At 47.7% G+C, this 24,342-nt stretch overlaps 1 protein-coding gene across 1 annotated transcript in view; it reads left to right on the top strand.

Annotated features, from left to right (window-relative positions):
- LOC116951938 (phospholipid phosphatase-related protein type 1-like) overlaps positions 1 to 24,342 on the top strand; it is an 82,922-nt gene that overhangs the window by 989 nt on the left and 57,591 nt on the right. The window contains exons 2-3 of the mRNA XM_032970822.2: positions 1,645 to 1,744; positions 23,387 to 23,575. Coding sequence (XP_032826713.2) covers positions 1,679 to 1,744; positions 23,387 to 23,575 — 255 coding nt within the window. The 5' untranslated portion in view covers positions 1,645 to 1,678. The remainder of the gene's footprint in view (positions 1 to 1,644; positions 1,745 to 23,386; positions 23,576 to 24,342) is intronic.

The following is a 24,342-nucleotide window of genomic DNA, read 5'->3' as shown; positions in this document are numbered from 1 at the left end:
ACTACTCGCTGCCTTTTACAATTGCAGTTGCTTGCCGCGATTTGCAAAGGCAGCATTTTAATCGTGAAAACGCTCCGTGGCTAGTTACTGAACCTCGACACACACTGTCGGTGTGTGTTGAAGTCACTAATTGGCACGTTTTGTCTACGTGACGGACCTTACTGATTGGCCGCGTCGGGTGGTGGTGGGTTCACGACACATTCATATTTACGCGATTTAACTCAAACCCCCCCCCCACCACACCCCTTGATTATGAATAACATTGGTCGCGAAAGCCTACTGCGCGTTCAACTATTAGGCTGCCTCGCAACAGACGAGTCACGTGAATAGGCGCTCGCAAACAAGTCCTTAATATGTACAGTCGAGTTACCAATACTTAGAGGCTCTTGCAAGCTAAGCAGGAACAGTGGTCGAATCTGGTGAGTGTTTGGATTAGCGATCATCACCACCACCACCAACACCTCCAGCAGGGCTTGCCAGTAGTTGTCGGTGTGTGGATACGGGGATTTGACCAGGAGGTGGCGGTGCTGAGTGTCGCCCCCTCTCACACGCGAAGCCAAAACTGCCTATTTATTTTTGGGGGAACCAAATCGGCCAAGCATCCCAATGGAGTAGAATCCTCCTGAAAATTAGTATTGACACTCAGCATGGCATTGCTCTCATGATTTTTGAACGTAACTTTCCTCCATTAGTCTTTTCAAACTCGACCAGGTCTCTGTGTGTGTGTGTGTCTATATGTTTAGCTTTATATAGTGAACAAAGTTCACAATGGCACTAACACGCACACACAATATTGTACGTGAACAACTGTGTCATATGATTGACTGGGCAACTTAATTCAACAAGCAAGCAGTTAATTCAAATTAAATCTGCCTTCGCTTCTTACCGTCATTGCTTAAATGTGCACAACTAAGTTACCTTGTAATTCGTCTATTTAATTGCAGCACGTTTGATGAAACACTACACACTCTTAATGGTGTCTGATTTAAAGAGTTGAATCTTGCTAATGGCAAGAAGCCGTTCTTAAAAGTTGTACTTGACCATAATGCATGCATGTAAATTATGAATACAAGAAAATGTGGGCCTTCTTAATAAGTCCAAAATGTTGTGTCCGATCTTCATGAATTTACAGAATGAGCTAACTTGTTTCATACTGCATGCATTAACCTGTAGGGCTGGAGCGGTGGCGCAGTGATTGGCATGGTCAGCGCTATGAATTTGGCGATCATTGCCTGAGTCTCAGTCACGGCTAGCATCAGTGGCCGAGTGATAAGTAAACTGCAAAATGGTCCTGGACAAATCCCATAGCCAACCATCTTCACCAACTCTCACTGACCAGCGTGGTGAAGTATGGTAAAAACAACGCCCACGACCATCAGGGTGTAGTAGAGACCTTCGTTCAGCAGTGGATTGTCAAAAGTTGCCCAATTGAATTATTCATATTTAGTTTTAAAATGTTTAGTGTTGTTAAAAGTTACAGCCTGTGACTCGCAGTACTGCTGTGACAATTACAACACGCATAATTCAGCTGCAATTTTCAAATTCTATTTATTTATATACTGATATATTATATATATGGAAGTCAGTACCACATTAAAGACATCAGAGGGAAGGTAATCAACTGTGGTGTTTGTTGTTGTTAAGGATTGGCGGGTGAGCGGGACGACTTGCTGACATCATGCCGAAAGACGCGCCCGATGTTCAACGGAGCAACTCCATCATCCCGTGCTTTATCTTCGTGGAGGTGCCTGAACCCCGTCGTCCCTCGCTTGATTTACCCGTGTCCCTTTTACCTCTTCCCATTCCAATGCCGTACGTCGTCGGGTTTTCTTCCAATTCCATTCCGATGACGTGTAGCACGACGTAGAGAGCGGCAGTCGTGTCGCTATGGTTCTCCATGGTGAGTGCGATTTCTTTAAAATCGACGGCGCTACACCTCTCTGAAGAAAATGAACGCCAAGCCGCTTGCGAGATTCAGCGTTGAACGGGACACCAACAGTGCAAATTTTCAGGGATAGCGTTGACACGTTTTAATTTCCACGGTGTTGTTATTAGCACACTGAACTTACTGGACTTGCAATCCCAAGATCGACAGCTCGATTCAACATTGGTTTGACCTCTCCGTGCGGCAGTTAAAACAATGGTGAAAGTTTATTAAATCTACCCCGACCGCCGCACCTCTATCCACCCAGCAGCGTGGAAGAGTAGGCCAAACACCCTCTAGAACAGGGGTCCCTAACCCCCGGGCCGTGGCCCGGGCCGCACAGCAAGGAGGTGAGCGGTGAGTCCGCACGTGGCCCGCCCATTATTTTATTATTTATCACTTCCGTCCGTGCCTCTTTCCCGCACTGCTCACTTGTCTCAGTCACAGTTTTGGTAGGCCCACAAGCTAACCCTATCCAAAATGAGTTAAAATCAAACCTCCCGTCCGTGATGAACCCCCCCCCCCCCGCCGGTCCGTGAAATAATTGTCTTCCACGAAACCGGTCCATGGTGCCAAAAAGGTTGGGGACCGCTGCTCTAGAGGGCTTTCTAGAATTCATTCTATTAGAGACCCTACCACCAGCAGTGGCGTGAGCAAGGCATTTCAGGGCTCCACCTTTAGATTTGATTTCCAAACTGCCTCCTTGGTGCTGTTGGTGCTAAGCCACACGGGCGAACGGTTGTTTTCTCTGTGAAACTCCCATGGATGTCCACCAGACGAGACTATCAGACGTGGGGAATGACCTCCAAGTGAAGGCATAGAACGGGGGATGGCTGAGCCGCAGCTCGCAGGCCACCTGCCGACTCTCCGGCTGTTCATTTTTTTAAACTTTTTTTTTACTGAACTTTACTTTAAACTGGAAAAACAAATTGCAAAAGTGGCCGGGGTTCCTTGCGTACGCAGGGCACTCATGCAGTTGTATACATTCAAAGCCAAAAAAACAGCACAACCACCGTGAAACCCGCACGTCACCCCCTCACGTGACCTCCCCACGTGACCGCCCCATGTACCCCCCCTACCCCCCTCACGTGACCGCTCCACCTGACGAGAAAAATGGAGCATCTTTGGAATGTTTTTGGATCTCGTCGATTTGCAACAAAAAGTTCCCAGAGCCCCTCGCTGTTGTGTCGTGGTGGCGAGGACGTTGTGATGGCACCATAACAAAGGTTTTTTTTTTTAACCCATCTGTTTAGGCCGTTTGAGTGTTATCCCCCTCATCCGTGTAGGATTTCCCTGAGAAATCAAGCTTCCTCGCCACATGGAAGAGAGACATTTAATTGAATTGGCAAAACATCCAATTGCAAGCAGCATCCTCAAACAGTCTCTTCACTCGTTGAAGATTTCCTGGATGCTAAATCCAGTTGTAAATGTGGTGCGGGGTATAATATGCAGGCGTCATTTTATTAGTCAATATAATAAAAACAATTAGGGTGGGGCGGTGGCAAGATGTTAACTACCTCGCTTGGTATACAGGAGGGTCGTGGGTTCGATCCCAACCCTGACACCTGCTGTATATTTGAAGTTTGCGTGTTCTATCTCCACGTGGTCGCGTGGATTTTTCTCCGGGTCCTCCGGTTTTTCCCTCCACAATTCGAATCAACATCACGCGTTTTAGAGTATTTGGCTGCTACACATTTCCACGTGATGATAAAGCTGCTTTGTTGGGCCATCGAATGTGGTCCAGGTCGCTCTTGATGAAGAGCTATATAGCTCAGTGTGTAAAATAATAGTCAGTTTAAATAGGTTTATTTTTTTACAATGCAAACGTTGTGTAGACTTTTAATGGCAAAGCACAGAACGGACAACACTGTCTCCCAAAATATGATTCACACCTTGCCTGACACCGTATTTGCCTCGGACAGTCCTGGCTGTTTGACCTCCATTGTATACACATGGAAGGGGGGAGTGGTGACACAGTGGTCAGCGCACCAAATCATATTTCCAGCCACGGTGAGCATCAGCGGCAAGTGATATCTGAACTGCTCCTGGGTCCACCCACACTGAGCAGCTTGGTGAAGTATGGACAAACAACCCCGATAACTGACATCGCATGCAGAGGACGCCTTCAGCAGATTGATAAAGGGGTGCAATGTTTAGTTATGATTGCAGTTGGGAGGCAATGTGTATCGGTACACGCGTGTCATGACAACCCGAATGTCAGAAGTTTCACCGTGCTCAAATAAATGTTGGGCAACAGATCAAACTAGCTGGTGATTTTTGAGCCAGTGGTGGGAGTTTCGCATTTTCCTACGGCAGGTGCCATTTTATCGGTGCCACATTCACCGGTGGCTTCATCGCGAGTGGTGTGAGTTGTAAAGTGGGTCCTCGGTTCAGTGACTTGAGATGATGAAGGGCTAACTCAACCCTAGCTACAAGGTTAATTCCAGACTCATGATTGTAAAACCCCGTTGTTGTTGTTTGTCATCGTCGTTGTTGTGACTGCAAACTGCAATCGTTTCGACGTCCTAATAAGTTAATTGCTTTAAGTGGTGGACTCGGTTTTATTTCGCAACAGCATTACTAACACATTGTTAGTAATGATGTTGCCTCAAGCAAATTAAATTTGCGAAAATTACATAATAACGCACATGCCTCGCATTTGACAGTCGGCGTGCCTGCTAGTTGCATTAATTTCCTCAACATATTACTCCAGTACTTCTGTCAAGGGCTTGAATTTTAATTACACTTACGCATTCCAGCGCATTTAAAGTGAAATTTCAAACGAAAGAAAGGGCAGCTCTGTGCTTTCCATTGAATTGTGTTTAAACTGTTGCTCATCAAATCAAAACGTGCCGTCTGTTATTTTTTTATTGGGTTTTTAAAAAATGCCTCTGGAGTTTTGTCACAGAGGGTTAGGGTTGGAAGAAGATCATTTAAGGAAGGGGGGGGGGGGGAGCACAGGAGGCTGCGTATGATAAGATCCCGCTATCAAAAATATTGGCTCGGAAATCCTGGCGGCTCAGAATTAAAATTTGACTCGAGGAAGAAATTTACGCGCCCAGAAACTCATTCCCATCGATTGGCCGTGTGGTGTCAGCATGCTGTAAATCTTACGATCCCCTCGCCCATGCACATGGAGCATTCGTTCTCAGTGTGATATCTGCCTCCGCTGTGAAAGTCAAAGGTAAAACGAATGTGTACAGGTGTAGACCTGCAATGTCCCGCTCACGTGATTGCTGGCGGTAGGGCCTCCGTTAGAGGGGCCCCCCAGAGGGTGCTTTGGCCTAATCTTCTACCCTGGCAATACGTTTTTTTTGTAAGAAGCATCAGAGGTGTGGGGGAAGGACAGCAAAGGAAACACACGAAACTTTACCCCACCATACGTGACTTGCTGATAAAGTAACTGTGGTGTAACCCAATTGTACTTGCTGGGCGGACAGAGGCGGGGGGATTTATGAAACTTACACCAATGTTTAAAAAATATCACACGATTGTATGATAATAATATATCAGTATTCGTGCCAGCAGTATCGTGCTATGAATGGATAAGCAATTCCTGTGCTCGGCACATTAATTTTTATCTGCTGTGCCTGAAAGAATGGAATGGCGACCGTTGGATTTCAAGTCCAAGTGCTGCTGCTAAACATTACACCACCTTTGGCAGCGTCTGAGTGAGCGTTACAGCATTGGCACCGAATTTGACGTGCCAGTCTTCTCTCAGGGAAGCATGCATCGCGTGACGAATTTGGAAGCCGCTGTAAGTGTCGAAAGGATAAGATAAATGTGTTCTTACCTGGGAGAGTCTGTGCATTCTCGTGAAGTGAAATGCTTGCGATTTTTTTTTTTCAAAGTGTCCCCTTTTTTTGATTCTCACTTTTGTCGTCTTGGTTCTTTCTCTAAACTCTCGTAGAATGAGAATAAAACAATAAAACAAAAATAAGACAATTAAATTCTTACGACTTTTCGGCCACAGCACAAGTAGCCTTGTGTAGCCTTGTGTTGTGGCCGAAACGTCGTGAGAATTTAATTGTCTTATTTTTGTTTTATTGTTTTATTCTCATTCTACGTGAGTTTACCGAAAGAACCAAGAATATGAATTCTTGCAGTCACGAAAGCTTTAAAGCGAAAGCTCACTTTTGTGTTTTGGACGAGCAAAAGGGCCCTTTTTTACTGTCTGAACGATGCCCACGAACTCAGCGTGCCAACCTTACAGCCCAATTTTCTCCGGATTGTAAGGCGCATCTTCCCCCCAACCTGTGTTCTAAGGCAAAATGTTGGGCGATGCGTCCGATGCTCCGGTGGCTGCGTGTGCCCTGTGTGACCATGGTGAGACGCGGTGCAGTGCTTAGCGCGCTGCGCTACGAACCCGGCAACCAGAGTTCGATTCCTGCTCACGGTCAACACCGCTGACGATTATCCGAACCGGTTCTGGGTCGACGCAGCCTCAAATGAGGAGCTGGCATGGTGTGTAAACATCGCCACTGGGGAGACAAAGGCGGTCGGGGCGCGGTGCTGGCACCGTGTTGGGCTTCATAGGTGCTCGCTAACAGCACTTGCCCCAACAGTCTGTTATGTCTATACGGGGGCTCTTTGTCTTAGTCTTTTAACATTCTCTTCCTGATTGTGCTTGGCTAAGCTTCAGATCTCAGGTGTTGATTAATTGACAGTATGTGACCATTTTATTGCTGTGCGGTCACCAGTGACCAGGCTCAGACCATCTCGTTCGCTGCATGTGGGGGCTTTCATATGATGAGTGATGACCTAGAGCTTGAACCCCATAACTTAGGCGTGGTGGAGTCACTGCACTGACTTAAACCTGTACCTTGTCAGTCACACCACCATTATCGTCCATATCATTTCATAACATAAATAGGCATAATAGTACTCTACTAGGCTACAGTGCATTTGTATTAGTCTTTAAATTTTTTGAATAGTTTTGAAAATATTAATCCAAAGGCTACGTCTCCCATGGCGTATGTGGAATTGTTTATTATCTAAAGTTGACAGTGGTCCTGATCCCGAAGTGGAAATTCAACATTCCTATGGCAGAAATAAATATTTCAAAGAATAGCTATTGTAGCCTTGTAAAGCTATAGCAGTGTTACTTGAAGCTGATTTATCAGCCTCATCGCAAATGATGGACTGCTATGTCCTATATTCAAGAATAGTCAGATTTTTTTTTAATTGGAGTGTCTTATTGTACATGTTGTGTTCTAATTAGGGCAGATGTATCATGGAGGTTCAAAGGTAACGGAAGGACAATATCAACGCATGCCTATTATATATGGCAATAAAATTGGTTATTTTATGTGTTGCTGTGTAAGAATATTCAGAGACTGAACCCACACATTATGGTTATGTTACATTTCGTGATTATCAAGTTCTGTGCTCCACACTGTAATTCACTTACCGTAGAATTGGCCATATGTCAGGGCAATTTTGACCCATCCTGACCCAAAACATACGTATAGCATGTCTGTGTGGGTGTCATCAATAATTAAAGAATGGAAATTCGACAGCAGCTTGAGCTAGTTCTATATTTTCACCCACAATTTTTATTTGACCAGGTCAGGCCCACTGAGCTACTATGCAGCACTTTTACAGAAGCGACCTGGCTATCACAAATGGTAGCTCAACCCACGTGGCTTATCATGTGGCAATGTATAGCAGACAAATACTCTAAATGCATGTTTCTAAATGTGTTGGGGGAAAACCGGAGGACCTGACCACGGGGAGATGTGCAAACTCTAAATATACGGCAGGCGTCAGAGTCGGGATTGAACCACAGACCTCCTGCATACCGGGCGAGGGAGTTAACATCTCGCCAACCGCAGGGCCCAGTTTGATAAAACTGCACAACCACACACGCACACTCTTAGTGTGATCGTATGGGGTTCACCTCCCTAAACCGCCACGTGTCCCGACATGGCATTGGCGTGACGCGTTGTGTCGAGGTTTGAGAGGCTGGTGAACATCTCGGCTCTGTCTGTTACCACCACTCCTGTCGTCGTCTGCTGTCGAAGATAAACCCAAGCTCGGCCTCTGATTTGCGGAATAAGACGTTGCCTTTCACATAACCCTAACGCTGAAGCACGCAGTTCTAATAACAATCTCATGATAATTATGAAAAATAGAACATGCCTTTATGGAGATACTATGTTTATAAATATACATTACATATACATCACTTATAAAACATATATAAACAGCTTGCCACGATTGTTTGGGGTTTCTAATGGCTCAGCATGCACTGCATTTTTAGCTGATTGTATACAACGCCGAGACTCTTTGAGCTGACCCTTAAGGGAACTGATCCCAAAATAAATCAAATAACCGTCAACTGTAATTGCAGCGCATATGCTCGCTTTGGAAGCAGATTGTGTAGTCGCTGGCCGCGGTGCTGATTTGTCAGTGTGCTCAGCACTTTGTGATTGGCGCTCTCTGCTGGCCGCATGCAGGGTGGCAATTCAAAGGCCCTGGTGCAATGCTCAAAGTTTATATTTTCTCATTTGCCCATTGGTCTCTTGGCTGCAGTGAGCAATTGGCCCTCTCTCATCCTCTAGATGGCCCCGAGTCATCAGTGCTGGGAACTCCACATATGTATGTATGTTGAACTTCTTTCACACCATACGTAGCCAACCGTGCTAATCGGAGCTGCGGGGGAAAGGAAAACTAAAGGCAAAAAGCAGTTGTAAAGAAATGAGTTTTCAATCTAGATTTCAACGTGCATAGCTCCAGTGGCTTCCTAATATCGGAATGAAGAGCGTTCCAGACGGCCGCTGTGAGGATGACCATAGTTTGCGTGATGGTGTATGCTTCTTGACGAGATCAACAAGGTGTTGTGGTTCGTTTGTGGCAAGCACTTTGTGCTTAATGAGTGCGACCTTATACTATAACTTCTGGGTAGTGGGGACAGTTTCCACAGGCGCACAAGGTGGTGCTGTACTCGTTTTATCAACCGACAAGCCACTCCTTCCCCCACATCTCAGATGCGTACGGTTGGCTACGTAACGGTGCGAACGGAGTGCAACTAACATATATACATACTTCCACCTCTCACGATTAGCCTATGACCTGCGCACACGAAGATTTAATAGCTCCATCTCCTCGGTAGACGTCCACTTGGGCGCGTTTCTGTGACGCAACGGTGATGAAATGCTAACTCCCTCGCCTGGTATGCAGGAGATCGTGGGTTTAAACCCGTCTCTGATGCCTATATATTTAGAGTTTTCCGTGTCTCTCTTCACCGTGGTCACGTGCATTTCTTCTTCGAGTCCTCCAGTATTTCCCTCCACATTTAGTTTAATATGTATTTAGAGTATTTGGCTGCTATGAACATCCACGTGATAAGCCACTGTGTTGAGCGATCATTTGTGGCCAGGTCGCTTCTTAAAAATAAAGTTATATAGCTAATTTGGGCTTACCTGTTAAAATAAAAAAAGGTTTAGTTATAGTTTCATTCCTTGGTTGCCACTCCGCTAATATTCGTGACAGTTGGCCATCGAACGCTTCTACCAGTGGGATGAAACGAGCCTGATGAAAGATTCATGCCATCAAGCGTGTGCAGTTTTATGAACTTATCTAGGCGTGCTGTCTAATTATAATTATCCGATAATGTACGACACGTTTATGGACACCCTGTAGTTATGAAAACCTTTTCCCCTCCTCTTATGCAGCAGCGGATTATGCGACACAATTAATTAACGGTAGTGAACCCAGCTGGGTGTAGTGTCATTGATTAATCATTAAATTACATTGAAATTAAATAAGAATTGGAGCCATTTTCTGTCACCCACTTAAACAATCCTGGCATTTACAGCAGGAAAGTAAATTGCTCATGATTTTTTTGTAATATATGTGTCCCTTCATAGCACAATACTGCTGGCACCAGTACTGATAAATGAATATATTATCATATTATCGCGTCATAATTTTTAAACAGTGGTGTAAGTTTTTTTTTTTAAATCCCATCACCTCTGTCCACCCAGCAAGTACAATTGGGTACACCACAGTTCATTGAACAGCATGTCCTATCTGGTGGGTAAACTTGGGGGTACTCACACAACTTCCAAGACTAATCTGACCAGTGTGTGAAAATATTCCAAATGCCCTAAAAAACGGCTGTCTCTCTCTGGTGGAGGCCACACTGCCTGCAACGACTTCAGAATGCAATTCCAGGACTGTATTTTTACCTTTATTTTTTATTTAAATACAGTATATATATCAAAAGACAGAGATTCCCCCGTATCGCCTTAGCAGAGTGTTGGGGCAAGTGCTGTTCGCGAGCACCTATGAAGACCGACACAGCGCACGAGGGGGTGGGTGGCCAGCACCATGCCCAGCCGCCTTTGTCTCCCTGGTGGCGATGTTATACACACCACACTCGGTACTCATTTGAGGCTGAGTCTACCTAGGGGAGACCCAGGACCGGTTAAAATAATCGTCACTGGTGCTGGCCGTGAGCGGGAATCAAACTCGGGTCGCTGGGTTCGTAATGCAGCGTGTTAAGCACTACATTACCACTCCCCATATACGCACCTTTCATAAGTAATACAGCGTTCCAAATGTTTTTGCAGAAACTATCAGGCATTGTAGGAAGTATATGTCTCAAACTACCCCACCTGACATCGATGCAAATATATTTTAATCATAGTTTACTGAGGTGGCCAGGTGTCTGAGTCGTTGCAGCTGGAATCACTGACGTCCTGGGTTTTAATCTGGGCAGCCACCCATGGTTAAACCAGTCACCCGTGAATAAACCCGTGACTCGTGACTAAATCAGCCACCCATGACTAAACCAGCCATCCATGGTTAAACCAGCAACTCGTGACTAAACCAGCCACTCGTGACTAAACCAGCCACCCATGACTTAACCAGCCATCCATGGTTAAACCAGTCACCCGTGAATAAACCAGCCAATCGTGACTAAATCAGCCACCCATGACTAAACCAGCCATCCATGGTTAAAAACCAGTCACCCGTGAATAAACCAGCCACTCGTGACTAAACCAGCCACCCATGAATAAACCAGCCACACATAATTAATCCAGTCACCCGTGACTAAATGGTCTCAGTCGGGTCACCAAAGACACGCACAATTATACGAGGTTGCAAGAGACAGGAGGAGAGAAGGAAAACCCGCACACATGAGGGCATAACGATCAAAGTTGCACACAAATGCAAGTATCCACTGCTCGACTGCCAACCTCACAGCCCAAGCCTACAATACCCGGTAACCCCAAGCAGTCTTCCCATCCATGCTCAACTCCAGCTTCAGCTCTGAGATGTGAGACGGATGGAGGCCCCATTCATGGTGACTTGGTTGCATGACCGGGTGAGGTGTGTGCGTAGGCTTGTGGCCTGTTAGTCGACGATTGAAAAGTAGCCCGTGCACGATGGAGATTTGTACTACAAATCCAGGACGCAATAAAATAAACTAAAAATACGATTTGTTGCTGGCTTTTGGGTCACATCGTTGTGTCGCACCTACCCCCCTAACCAACACTTAAGTAAAGTTGCCACCGGAAGTAAAGTTGCCACGTCAAATGAAGTAATTCGTCACTTTACACGTTGACAGACCTTCCAGACATTCAGTCTGTTGAGACTTGGCACGGCGGTCAATCCCGAACGAGCTTTAAATAAACGTAGCACTGTAAACAGAATGAATTAAATTAGCTGCGTCTCACGTCGCCGCTTAACTGCACTGACGTTTTTGTTGTGTCCAGGGCCCTCCAACTATTGCAGACAGTTTGCATACAGGGTGGCCCAAAGGGCAGGGCACAGAGTAGTTAGATTTATTTTAACAAATTATATTTTGGGTTGTTTAGCTTATTTTAACACATTTACAAACTGCCTTCCATTTACATGAATCCATGATGCGTGAATGATGTTTTGAAATTAATTTAAGACTTTTTTATTTCAACATTACAGGCGTGAACTTTAAACATTCATCAATGGTGTTTTGTCTACATTATTTTAGGGTTATTGGTCGAATTTTGCAAACCACATATTTGAGGTGACCCATACAGGAAGAATAAGCATGATTAATTAAATATTAATTAATAAATAATACAAAAATATAGTAAATAACACATTTCGATTAAAGTGTTCCAATGAATGAAATGAACCAATGTCCCTTCTTGTTCATAATAAAGGTTTTTGGGTTAGACCGCGTTATTTATAAATGTGTCGTAACCCTCCACCACCCGACACGGCCAATCAGCAAAAAAAGTGTCACGTTGACAAAAGACAAATAGTTCACTACTTTAGCCCATCGGTGTGTTGAAGAGTGAATCCACAACATTTACAGTTTGAGTACGACGTTTCGCTGGTAATTACATCCAGCATCATTGGGCAATTCGCCAGAATGGTAAAGCCCTCACTTGCTCCCGGTCTTAAATAGAGCAGCAGGGTGACGTCATCATTTCACTCATTTCAGGTGCAGTGATTTTTGTCGTATGGCTGCTGATGTACAATTGAACATTCAGGAGGTCAAGCCCAGGTCAGCCGCGTCCCTGTATCGCTGTAGAGTCCCTCAATGTTCAATTGGATGAGCCTTGTCCCAGGGCCTATCTGGCGCGTCTTCGTTTGACCCTGAACAGGGCCGGTGTTGTTGTTGCTCTGGAGAGCGGGATATTGATGGTCGATGTTGGTAGTGGTGATTGTGATTGTGGTGGTGATGTTGGTGGGAGTGTGTGCGTGTGGGGAGCGGCAGTGAAGCGGTTATCTCGCTGCGTTACGACCCTGGCGACCCGGGTTCGATTCTCGCTCACGGCCAACACCAGTGACGATTATCTGAACCGGTTCTGGACCTCCCCTAGGTCGACTCAACCTCAAATGAGTACCTGGTGCGGTGTGCACTGTGACCGGCTGCCATAAAGGCAGCCGGGCGTGGTGCTGGCCACCCACCCCCTCGTGTGCCGTTCTGGCCTTCATAGGTGCTCGCTAACAGCACTTGCCCCTACAGTCTGTTAAGGCTATACGGGGGATCTTTGTCTTTGTGTGTGTTGTCGCTCTGGAGAACAGGAGATCGATGTTGGTAGTGGTGATGGTGGTGGCGGTGGTGGTGATGGTGGTAGTGTGTGTGTGTTGTTGTTGTTCCGGAGACCAGGAGATCGATGATTGATGATTGGTGTTCGGTCGCCGTGTTGACGGCGGTCGTGGTGATTTCTCACTCGACAGAGTGGGCCGCACGAAAGGCTGCCCTCTTCCACTCCGGTCACCCTGCATAATCAGACGACTTGACGATCAGATTTCTGAAGGGTGCGGTGGAGAGTGGGGGGCAGGACCCTCTCAAACAGCACGGGGGGGGGGGGCTGCCACTGAAGAGTGGGGGCACTGTCCCCACGAACACGCGACTCGAGTAATTCGCACGTTTTCTCTGGTCATCACAAATCTATACATAGTTCAAGAACACAACACATTTCCGAATATCAACGTTGGCTTTAGCTAGACTGTGTCTAAGTCCGGCATTATACACTGTTAAAGCCCCCTCGTGATCTGCTTTCACAAAGCCGAGAGAGAGATCAAGATTATTTGGAATTCCCCCTCTCCCAGCCTGTGGTTTCCTAGATTAATTGTTTAAATCCCACGGGCTGGTGGATTACCGTGTGGTTGCTGGTGCAGGCCATATCCTGCTCTACTCTAAATACATAAACGTGGCAATGCAAATCGAATCATAATCGGAATGTTTATTTACACTGGAGGAATCCGATGAGCCACAAAGCTCTTTTTCACACGTGCCCATTATTTCAGTTTCACGCGTCGGCTCTCGTGGCCCGATATTGTTCGCAATGAAGTTGTTTGATTGTTCGTTTCCACTTTACGCAAAGCCAACGGCTCGCAAGCCGATGACGCCAATGCAACGCTCGTGGTGGGAGGCCTTGGAGCAGCGCAACCACCCAGCCACAGCCTGCCTGGATCTGTGGCTGAGTGCTTGCGTGGCACCGTGCCCAGGTGCCTATGCGGTGTGACTTGGATTTTGTTGTTGCTTGTTGTTGTTGTTGTGTCATCCACACCTCCGGTTAGCACGGCCGGCTACGCACGGTGCGAAAGAAGTTCAACGTACGTACGTGCACAACTCTTTAAGCGGCCAGCAACAAGCAGCGGCACTCGTCGAAGTTGTTGCATTGGACTTTAAAAAAAACTGGGACGATGGGAGGGAATTTCAAATTGGAGCGGTGCGAGTAGGAAAAACAATCTGAAGTCACAGAAGTCAGTTTAACACTTAGTCGGCTTTCGCGACCAGTATTATTCATAATAAAGGTTTTTGGATTAGATCGCGTTATTTATTAATGTGTCATAACCCTCCACCACCCGACACGGCCAAACAGTAAAAATGTGTCACGTTGACAAAGAAACTCACCCCTCCCATTCAACTGCCGTAGCCAGGGGATGGATGTGAACCGGCCACCTCTGGATTTAAAGTCGAATGCGCGACTGCGGCAGCATACTGTATATGCTGAACTTCTCTCGCACCGTACATAGCCAACTGTGCTAACCGGAGGTGCGGGAAATACTTAAACCGCAATTCATGGCCAAAAGCGCTTACGACAACAATGCGTGTTCGATAAACGCAATGCATTCTGTGAATTAAATTGAACCCTTTTCTTTTTCGGATTGCGTCAATTTGCATCCGCTTGAGGGACTGAGGTCGCATTTATTCAGCCCAAGCTGAGGTTGGGCAACCGCTCTTGAATCAGTCCACTGCTGGATAATGTCTCATCTTTGCTGTGCTGTTATTGTTGGGGGGGGGTCATTTGACCATACTTCACCACGCTGACCAATGCGGGGTGGTTCAAGGGACAGCCCAGGACCAGACCTGACTCACCACTGATGTTAGCTGTAGCCGGGAATTTTGAACTCACGTTGCCGCCAGGTTCACGGCATCGCATGCTAACTGCTGCACCACCGCCCCAAAATCCCCTTAATAAATTTGTTAGATAACCGTACCCAATATTTACATATTCAATCTGTTTATATATTGCTAAATGAAGTGCCTTGATTAACCTACATATCGTCCACTTGTAATAGATGTCATTTAAAAATAAGTTTTCCAATTCTGAGTGTCAACAGCTGACAGCCAATGCACGCGCCGCTTGGATCTGTTTGCAACTTGACAAGGCTCTTAAGGGCTTCCCTCTCAGACCCGAGGCAGTGAATGAATAGTTTATAGTTTACGTTGCGCTCAACTCAATCAGGCTCATGGCTGTTGGCAGGAATGTGGCATCGGCGCTCTCAAAGGCAACATGAAATATTTGTGGACGTGAATTGACATCAATCCATATTATGTATGTTTATTTAGCTGCTTTCGCACGGTACATAGCCAACCGTGCTCATCAGAGGTGCGGGCGAAGGAAAACAAGCTGAACACAAAAATCAGTTCGAATTAAAGAAGTTCATATTATTTAGATTTTTATTCACTTGATTATTATTTTTCTATCTACGTGACTTTACCGAAATGACCCAAGTATGTAAGTTCATGCAGTAGACGGTAAAGGTGCAGCCTGCACCTGCTTTCTCCTATCACTGCTGGCAGGACGTTCTCCACGATGGGGAGTTCGACAGATCATCACGCCGCAGGGAATTCTGGGTATTCTTTTCCACGCCAGAAGAGGTGGGGTTGCCCACCCTTGACTCCGTCGCACGTGACCTGCCGATCGACTAAACTACGGCGTAACCCGTTCGCACCTCTGCGTGGACGCAGGATCTGGGGGTTTTGTGCCAACTGCCGTGCCGGGAGATTGGATCGGAGCGGCCGCCGCTGGATCTCGAGTCGAGCACGCTGGCTGGCTGACCGTTGCACCGACCGTGACAGCGTCCGTGGTTTTATGCAAGGGGGGGAAATACAGGGCGTTTCAAAACGCTTGACGACCCAATTTCAAAGTATATTTCACGATGGCAACATGTTACAATTACACAAAAAATTACAAACGGTTTAATGAGTTACTAAGTTATACTAACCATTTTATAAATGCTCTATGTGCCCTCCACCTGCTGTACGGACAACATCGAGATGATAGTTTAATTCGTCCCAAACGCCTCTCAAAGTGTCTTCTTACACTGAAGTCACCACTGCCGTGATTCTGTTTTTGAGGCCATCCAGATTAGTCGCTAATGGTGGCACAAAAACACCACGGGTCTTTGACGTATCCCCACAAGAAAAAGTCACAGGGTGTGATGATGTCTGGGGATCTTGGGGGCCAAGAGTGTAGCGCCAAGTCTTGGGGTTTCGTGAGACCTATCCAACGTTGAGGCAGTGTTGCCTTGCGAATGACTGAGGCTAGGGGCTGTTTGTGCTCAGCGAGAGGCATCTCGCGGTAATCATTTAAAACACTATGGTCCGCCCTTTCAAGTGGTAAGAGTTTCATTCATGGGCGGTTCGTGGTTGCAGAGATATAGCGATTTCAAATCGGGTTGTCAATTTTTAAACACCCTGTACAATGTGCCGGACGAGAGTATTTTAATTGGGGGGGGGGGGGGTTGGGGGGAGACATATTTTTTATCATCGTGGCAGAAGAAGACCCGAGTGTGTGTTGCGTGCAGCAGCAGCAGCATTCCACGGCTCGTGTCCCAGTGCCCTTCACGTGGTAATTGTGCCGCGCCTGAGCGAGCGTGGCGTTATTCGGAGTGCCACGTTGCGGGCTATGAGCGTAACGCGATGAGACTTGCAGGCTCTCCACCGCTTCGGGCTCGGCGCGAGCCACACTTTATTGGCCATCGAAGCAGAATCCTTTTCCGGTGAGCTAAAAAATGCATTTAACCCAATTTTTTTTGTTTCGTTTTTTTGAGGGAGCAGATATGTACGTGCGGCTCCGGAAAACAAGGATGTGGGGAATGGAAATGCAGACGAGCCATCGTTTTTTTCCATTTACCTCCCCTTGCTCCGTTGTGTCGATTGGTGCTCTCATGGTACGGCATGTTCTCGGCCACGCCAAATACCTGCCTGTAGATTTCGTGCGTTAAAGAGCTGTTGTGTATTGGAGGTGGCCAAGTGGCGCTCGGGTCGGGATTAGGCAGCCAGCGCTGCTGGGAAATCTGGCCTCTGAGCCTGAGTTTCAGCCATCCTTGATTAAACCGAGTTCTCAAAGGGAAGCGAGTCGATAGTCGGAGACCAGTCGACTATGACTGCACGAAATAAAACCCATCGTTCGATTGGGCTTTGGAACTTATTTCGGCACATCCCGAGCCACATTATATTGGGCACCGAAGCAGAGTTTTTTTTCCCCCCTCTTCTAGCGAGATATAATGATAATGGCTTTAACCCAATGATTTGTTAGTATTTTAGAGGGCATATTTGCGTGTGGGGCCCCGGTACGGATGTGGAGGGAAGTGCAGATGAGATGGGGGCGTCACAGTGATGAGATGTTAACTACCTCGCCTGGCATGCAGGGGGTCGTGAGTTCGATCCGACTCTGACGTCTGTTGTGTATTTTGAGTTTGCGTGTCTCTTTCCCCCCGTGGTTGCGTGGATTTTTATCCGGGGTTTTCAGTTCTTCCCTCCACATTTAGAAGCATGCATTTAGAGAATTTGGCTGCTACAAATGTCCACATAAGCCACTTCGTTGAGTTATCATTTATGGCCAGGTCTTTTCTGAAAAAGACATACAGCTCAGTGGGCTTTATCTGGTAAAATTAAATAAAAATTGTTTCATAGTTTGATAGAAGCATCGTTTTATCACACTTTCTCCATCATAATCCCTCGTGTGTTGAGGACGTATAGCGACCACTCGATTGAGCTTTACGGAATTATCCGATCTCTTTGTCTGGGAATTGGTGAACTGCAGATACATGACATTAATGATTTTTTGGCATTGGGCAAATTTTTTTTGGCATTGCGCAAAAATGTTAAGCGGTTAAGCCAAAATGCCCTCTTATAGGGCCTCTTGAGTGCTCCCTCTAGTGCAGGCCCTTCTGCCAGCAGTGGCTTGAGCTGGCAATTGCAGGGCTGCGTTTTGGCCAAACTTTTGTATACGGTGGGAGACGTGGTTTAGAACTTGAACGCGTAAATGGAGGGGGACAAATTAAAACCCCAGTTGGGGGCCTACTCAGTCCATCGGCTCCTTCCAGCATAGGGAAAATGAGTTCCACTTTACAGAAAGTCAGCAGTGGCCGAGGACAGCGCCATGAAAACAAAACATTTCGTGCTGTTGCATTGCACATCTGTCCTGCCCGCGTTCGCCATCCTGCACTGACCAGTGTGGTGAATTCCGGTCAGACATCCTCCGTAGCGGTGGATTGACATAGGGCTGATCAGCACGTTTGGCCACGTTCGGTGCAAAAGAAGTTTGACATAGACACGCGCGCACAACATTTGCACGTGTATATCGACAGTCGTGATCCACACATCTCCGTGTGTTTTTATTGCGTAATCGAAGAATATCCTGCAAAGGTTAAAGGTGCAGCCCTGCAAGTGCTTTTTCACGACCCACTTTTGCAACACGAGTCTCTGCCCGGTGGAGCTCCCGAGAGCTCTGCTTCCACGCTGCCTTGGAAGAGGTGGGAGCACCCACGCTTTACTCCACCACGCGCGACCTGCCGATCGACTGACCGTGGTGAACCCGTTGACGCTGCTGAGTGGACACAGGCGGTGGGTGGGATGGGTGGGGAATGTAAGAAGCTAGCACCGTCAACTGCCGCACTGGGCGAGATGGAGTGGGTGACCTCTGGGTTAAACCACTGCACCAAGTTCATTTGTTGAGCAAGCTTTGAACCCAATATAGCATCCTGTTAGAACAGCAAAGGAAAGGAAATTAATAGTAAAAAGAGGGGCCGCAAAACATTACAACAGCCCAGGACTCCTCCCATCATCATCATCATCACCAAATTGCTGTGGCGCTGAGGGTTTAAAATCCGATCTGGTCACCTCTGGAATGTAAATGTTGTGTGCCAACCGTTACAGCACAGTGGCACCATCCGTAATGCACTGCATGTTCACAACAAATTACACGTCTCTTTGTAATGTGCGAATCGTGAGCCTTGACACATGTCAGGCTGGCAAAGTGGCGGGGGTGGGGTGGATGGTGCCCACACTTGTGTCCTTGAGCAGCTGTCCGAGTCGCGAAGTGAACTCTTCCACGCGGCCTGAACGGCGATAGAATCCCCCATGCCACTTCTTCCAGTACACACTGATCCACTTTCTCCGCACGGCTCACGCCAGGATCCTCACTCGCACACTCTCATCCGGGAATGTAAGCAAAGCCTGGGAATATTGTGCTCTAATTCAGAGATTAACGGGAGATTTTAGAAGCAATCTTTTTTCGTTTGTGCGTGCGTGCGTGCGCGCGCGTCTGCGTGCATGCGCGTGCTATGTCACCGCTATGCCGAATGAAAAACCCGGCTCCATCTGTCTGTTCGCTGTGGCTTTCAGGATGCTTTCTCATGCCACGTTGGCTGCACTGCGACCTTTTTCTCTACGTTCAATATTGTGGACGCTGCTACGGTGTGATGGGTTGGGCCACAGAGCACTTGCGATCCAGAGGTCGCCGGTTTGAATCGATCTCCTGGCGCTGAAGTTGAAACGGTAGTGAGATGTTAACTACCTCGCGTGGTGTACAGGAGGGCGTGGATTAAATCCCGACCATGATGCCTGTTGTATATTTGGAGTTTGCATGTCTCTCTCCCCGTGTTCGCGTGGATTTTTCTCCGGGTCCTCCGGTTTTTCCCTCCACATTTAGAATCAACATCATGTGTTTAGCGAGTTTTTGACTACTGCTGTAAATTTCCACGTGACGATAGGCCACTTGGTTGAGCTATCATATGTAATAAAAGAGCTGTGTAGCTCAGTGGGCCTTGCCTGGTAAAATAACAAGTAGTTTAGTTTTAGAAACTACGATGTGAGTTTCTTAAATCGCTTCCCCTCCGCCTCTGTCCACCCTAGCAGTGTAAATGGGTACAAGTGTAGTGTCAACGATTCGGAGACAGAGTTTATAGGAGTCACCTTCCTTATTAGCCACAACTTCCACGGTCTCGTCCACACACTCTCCACGGTAGCTTAGCCTAGCCTGTACACAACACTAGCCGCCTAACACTGACGGCTCTGACCGAGGCAGCCAACTGCTATCTTTCGTAGCGCAATGTCTAGCGGATACGTTAAGCGACGACGGCGACGAGACGCCAGCGACGATGAGACGAGTCCACTCCTAGAACCGGCAGCCTCGAGCTCCCCGCTCTCGCCTCCTTTTATGCTCCGAGCGCGGCCCTGGCTCCGCCCCCTGACCGCGCCTCCCTTCTTGAACTCGCTAGCATGTTCCAGGGGCCTCAAGATGGAGTCGTCCGCGACCCTTGCCCTAGTGTTCCGCTCTGCCAACACACCCTCACTGGCGTGTGCGCTGTCTGCCCACCACAGTTTCCGTCCGCTGTCCACCAGCCGGCGCTATTACACTACACAAGCACAGTCAGTCGATCGGGAGTTCACGTGTGGCGAGGTAGAGTATAGGTACTCGCACTTCTTCCAAGAGACCTCTGGCCAAAGTGGAAGAGTAGGCCAAAACACTCCGCAGAGGTGGGTTCTCCAGAGCTCCCTCTAGTGGTGAGGGCCCTCCTGGCACTGTGGGCATGAGAGGGGAATTGTGGAGTCTCAAGGGACGTGCTGAAAATGTGGGTAAATTTCATTGATTTTATTTTTTCCTGCACATTTTCAACGAGTAAAGATTACTCTGAAAACACATCAGCAAGATGCTTATCCCTCATAATCCTAATCGCGCTACAATCAAACCAAGCAGTTAATGAATACAAGTGTTTAAATCAATTGATTTACTTCAATTCGTGATTTTATTAAACATCAAGTGCTTTTCATACAACAAACAATTTCATTTCTTCTGAATCGATCGACCAATTTTTCTGTAAGATTGTGACCGTCACTCTGGTTCCAGTGAGACCGCATTTGCTGTGCGTTTAGCGGCACAGGCTTGCATGCGAAACATTTTAAGGAACCAACGGTCGCCACATTAACCCAGGTCGCCCTTGCAAAGAGGCAGTGTTGTTTGACGTCTCAATCGGTCGTTTTAAATCCCCTGGCTTTCATAAAGCATGCACCAAAGAACAGTCAGTTGGTGATAGCGCCATTAGCAGTGGTGCACAAGCACAAATAACAACACACACTCACTGAAAACGTTCGTCGACAACACTGTGGCCTTGAAAGGAAAAAAATATAACAGGTGATGTTTCAGATACTCGCTCTTCACAATTATTTGTGCGCATTGAAGAAGGGTACGTGGCCCCCAACGTCGCCTAGAATACTTTTTGGGCAATGGCTCCTTGGAATAGCCCGTGACGAACCATGAAGAAGGGCCATTGCCCCGAAACGTCGCCTATTATCTATTCCTCACAAGGCCGCGGTGTTATTTACGAAGACGCCAACTTATAAATGCAGGAGGAGCCTCGTATCTTAATACGCCCGATCTCGTTCGGTCTCGCACATTAAGAAAGGTTAATGCTGGTCGGGCACTTGCCTGGGAGACTGCCTGTGAATTCCAGGGTATGTGAGGTGGCCACCATATGGTAGTATAACGGTGGCTTCTTGAATCCATCTGTGCAGAGTTTTGAGTGTAACCCACTCGCATTGAATTTTCTCGGAGTTCTTCAAACACTCGCGTGCAATGTTGACCGAATCATTCCAGCGCAGAACCCTCCTGAAAAAAGGAGTCTAGAGAAGTGTGAGAGAAACAAACATAAACCATTGGTGTATATATATATTTGTGTTTTGCGTGCAAATATTGTTCGGGAAAAAATAATATTTTTTTTTTACTGTGGTGATAATTTCAACTTGTAATGCACCGCACCAGTATTTGAGTGCGAGGCGTGAGGAGGAAGCACAGACGAGCGGAATGCCACGCGGTGAGCCGGTGCCAACAATTGCCCAAGCTCTGCGGGCCTCGATATACGTTCGGGTGTTTATCGGCCAATCAATGAGTGACTTCACGTGGGAGGAACCCGCAGCACCCGGATAGAATCCACGCGTGCGAGAGGGAAACGCGACATCCCATACAGACTGACCACGTGGAGTCCACATTGTTTTGCTGTACTGTATTCTCCTGGAAAACCAGGGTATAGCACCTCCACGCCTACGATCCAGCAGACCTCGCCTCTTACAGTGCTGGATTACGGGCAACGTGCATAGCCACCGCCATGATTCTGAAGCTAAGCAGGCTTTGAGCCTGGATAGCCGCACGTATTAGCGTGTGCCAGGGCGACTGGTGGCAGCGCGGCAAATGAAATTCCCGCGGAGTGCATCCGCGTTTTCACGTGCTCCCCAGTGTCACCGACCAGCAGCGACGAGCGTGGTGAAGCACGGTCAATTAGACCGCCCCGCACACACACCCCACAGAGTGGAGAGGCCCTCAACCAGCAGTGGATTGACACCGGGCTGTACGCGTAGATGTTGGTACGTGTACATGAAGCTAAAACATTTTTCCATCCGCTGATTATTCGGCCGTAAATGATGTTAGCTTCATAAACAAACAAAAGTAGAGTTCAAGTTCAGTCCTGAGGTCCAGAGGCAATTCCAATTGAGTGGCTCGCAATGCCATATTCTGGAATTGACAGATAAACATTGGATGGTTGCCATTCAGTGGGTGAAGGGATGTTCTTATGCAGCATTCCCATTTCATCAACTACCAGTTCACTGGCTTATAATCCCGTGCCAAAGCGATCTAATTTGCATCCTTCAAATGTATTTTTTTCTTCCGAATTTCATTCACGCTGGTATTGTTTCTTATTTACCGTTCCCTGTCAACAAATATTTTTTTTCGCCAGGGTTGATGGATCAGCGCGCTCAACAGAGTCGGCGTGTGCGGCTGTACGAGTCGACCCAATTTTTTTTTTATATATATATAAAAGAATCCGAAATGTGAACATTATCGTTATATATTTTTATACCATACAAAAATGACAGTGGCCTTTGCTTCGAGCCAATTCTTTCCCGGAGAAGTCAGCTGTTTAGCTCGGAGCAGAAACCGCGTGTAAGTGAATACAATATTTATTTAATTTCGCATAAATCCAGGCCATTTAGGGAGCGAAAAAATTAATAAATCCGAGAGCTCGCGTGCATGGAAGTGAGAGTAACGAGGTGGAATGTGTGGAGCAATGCTTCAGCCGCCTACCCAGCTCATCCACCACCACCCCCCCCCCGCCCCCTCCTCCTGTCTCTGCGTCTCGCTCCTCGCGAGCGTCACCATTCGAGGCACCACGGTGGAGCAGGCTCGGCTGGCGGCCGCGAAGCCATCTCATCGCGAGGGTCCAGGGCGGAGAGTTCGGTCGGCTGTGAGAGGGCGGCAGAGGCAGCGGCTGTGGTGGTGGTGGTGGTGGTGCGGGAGGGGGCGGTGTGCACAGAGAGGGGGGGGGGGGGGCTGAGGGTCGGCTGCCGGGAGGCAGTCGATGTCTGTCTCACGCCTCCGTTGCTCATCGTCGTCGTGGTGCTGTCCTTGGTCACGCGCTCACGGACCGGCGATGCTCTATTTCCAGCTCGTCATCATGGCCGGGGTGGTGATGCTGGCGTACTACTTTGAGTTCACGGACACCTTCCCCGTGCACGTGCAAGGCTTCTTCTGCTTCGCGCCCGAGCTCAGCAAGCCCTACCCGGGCCCCGAGGAGCACAGCAAGATCCCGCCCGCACTCATCTACTCGCTGACTGCCGGCCTGCCTGTGCTGCTGGTAGGTGAAGCGCTCGCGCTCCATCTCTCTCTCTCTGTCTGTGTGTGTGTCTCTGTGTGTGTGTCTGTGTGTGTGTGTCTCTGTGTGTGTGTGTCTCTGTGTGTGTCTCTGTGTGTGTGTGTCTCTGTGTGTGTGTGTCTCTGTGTGTGTGTCTCTGTGTGTGTGTCTCTGTGTGTGTGTGTCTCTGTGTGTGTCTCTGTGTGTGTGTGTGTCTCTGTGTGTGTGTGTCTCTGTGTGTGTGTCTCTGTGTGTGTGTCTGTGTGTGTGTCTCTGTGTGTGTGTGTCTCTGTGTGTGTGTGTCTCTGTGTGTGTGTGTCTCTGTGTGTGTGTGTCTGTCTGTGTGTGTCTGTGTGTGTGTCTCTGTGTGTGTATCTGTGTGTGTGTGTCTCTGTGTGTGTGTGTCTCTGTGTGTGTGTCTCTGTGTGTGTGTCTCTCTGTGTGTGTGTCTCTCTGTGTGTGTGTCTCTCTGTGTGTGTGTGTCTGTCTGTGTGTGTCTCTGTGTGTGTCTCTGTGTGTGTCTGTGTGTGTGTGTGTGTCTCTGTGTGTGTGTGTCTGTGTGTGTGTGTGTGTCTGTCTGTGTGTGTCTGTGTGTGGGTTTGTCTCTGTGTGCCTCTGTGTATCTCTGTGTGTGTGTCTCTGTGTGTGCGTCTCTGTGTATGCGTCTCTGTGTGTGCGTCTCTGTGTGTGCGTCTCTGTGTGTGCGTCTGTGTGTGGGTTTGTCTCTGTGTGTCTGTGTGTCTCTGTGTGTGTGTCTCTGTGTGTGTGTG

The sequence above is a fragment of the Petromyzon marinus genome, chromosome 44, assembly GCF_048934315.1.
Source record: "Petromyzon marinus isolate PM22_M1 ecotype Great Lakes invasive population chromosome 44, UKy_Petmar_22M1.pri1.0, whole genome shotgun sequence".
In the NCBI taxonomy this organism is placed as follows: domain Eukaryota; kingdom Metazoa; phylum Chordata; class Hyperoartia; order Petromyzontiformes; family Petromyzontidae; genus Petromyzon; species Petromyzon marinus.
This window is presented reverse-complemented; position numbering and strand designations above follow the sequence as displayed.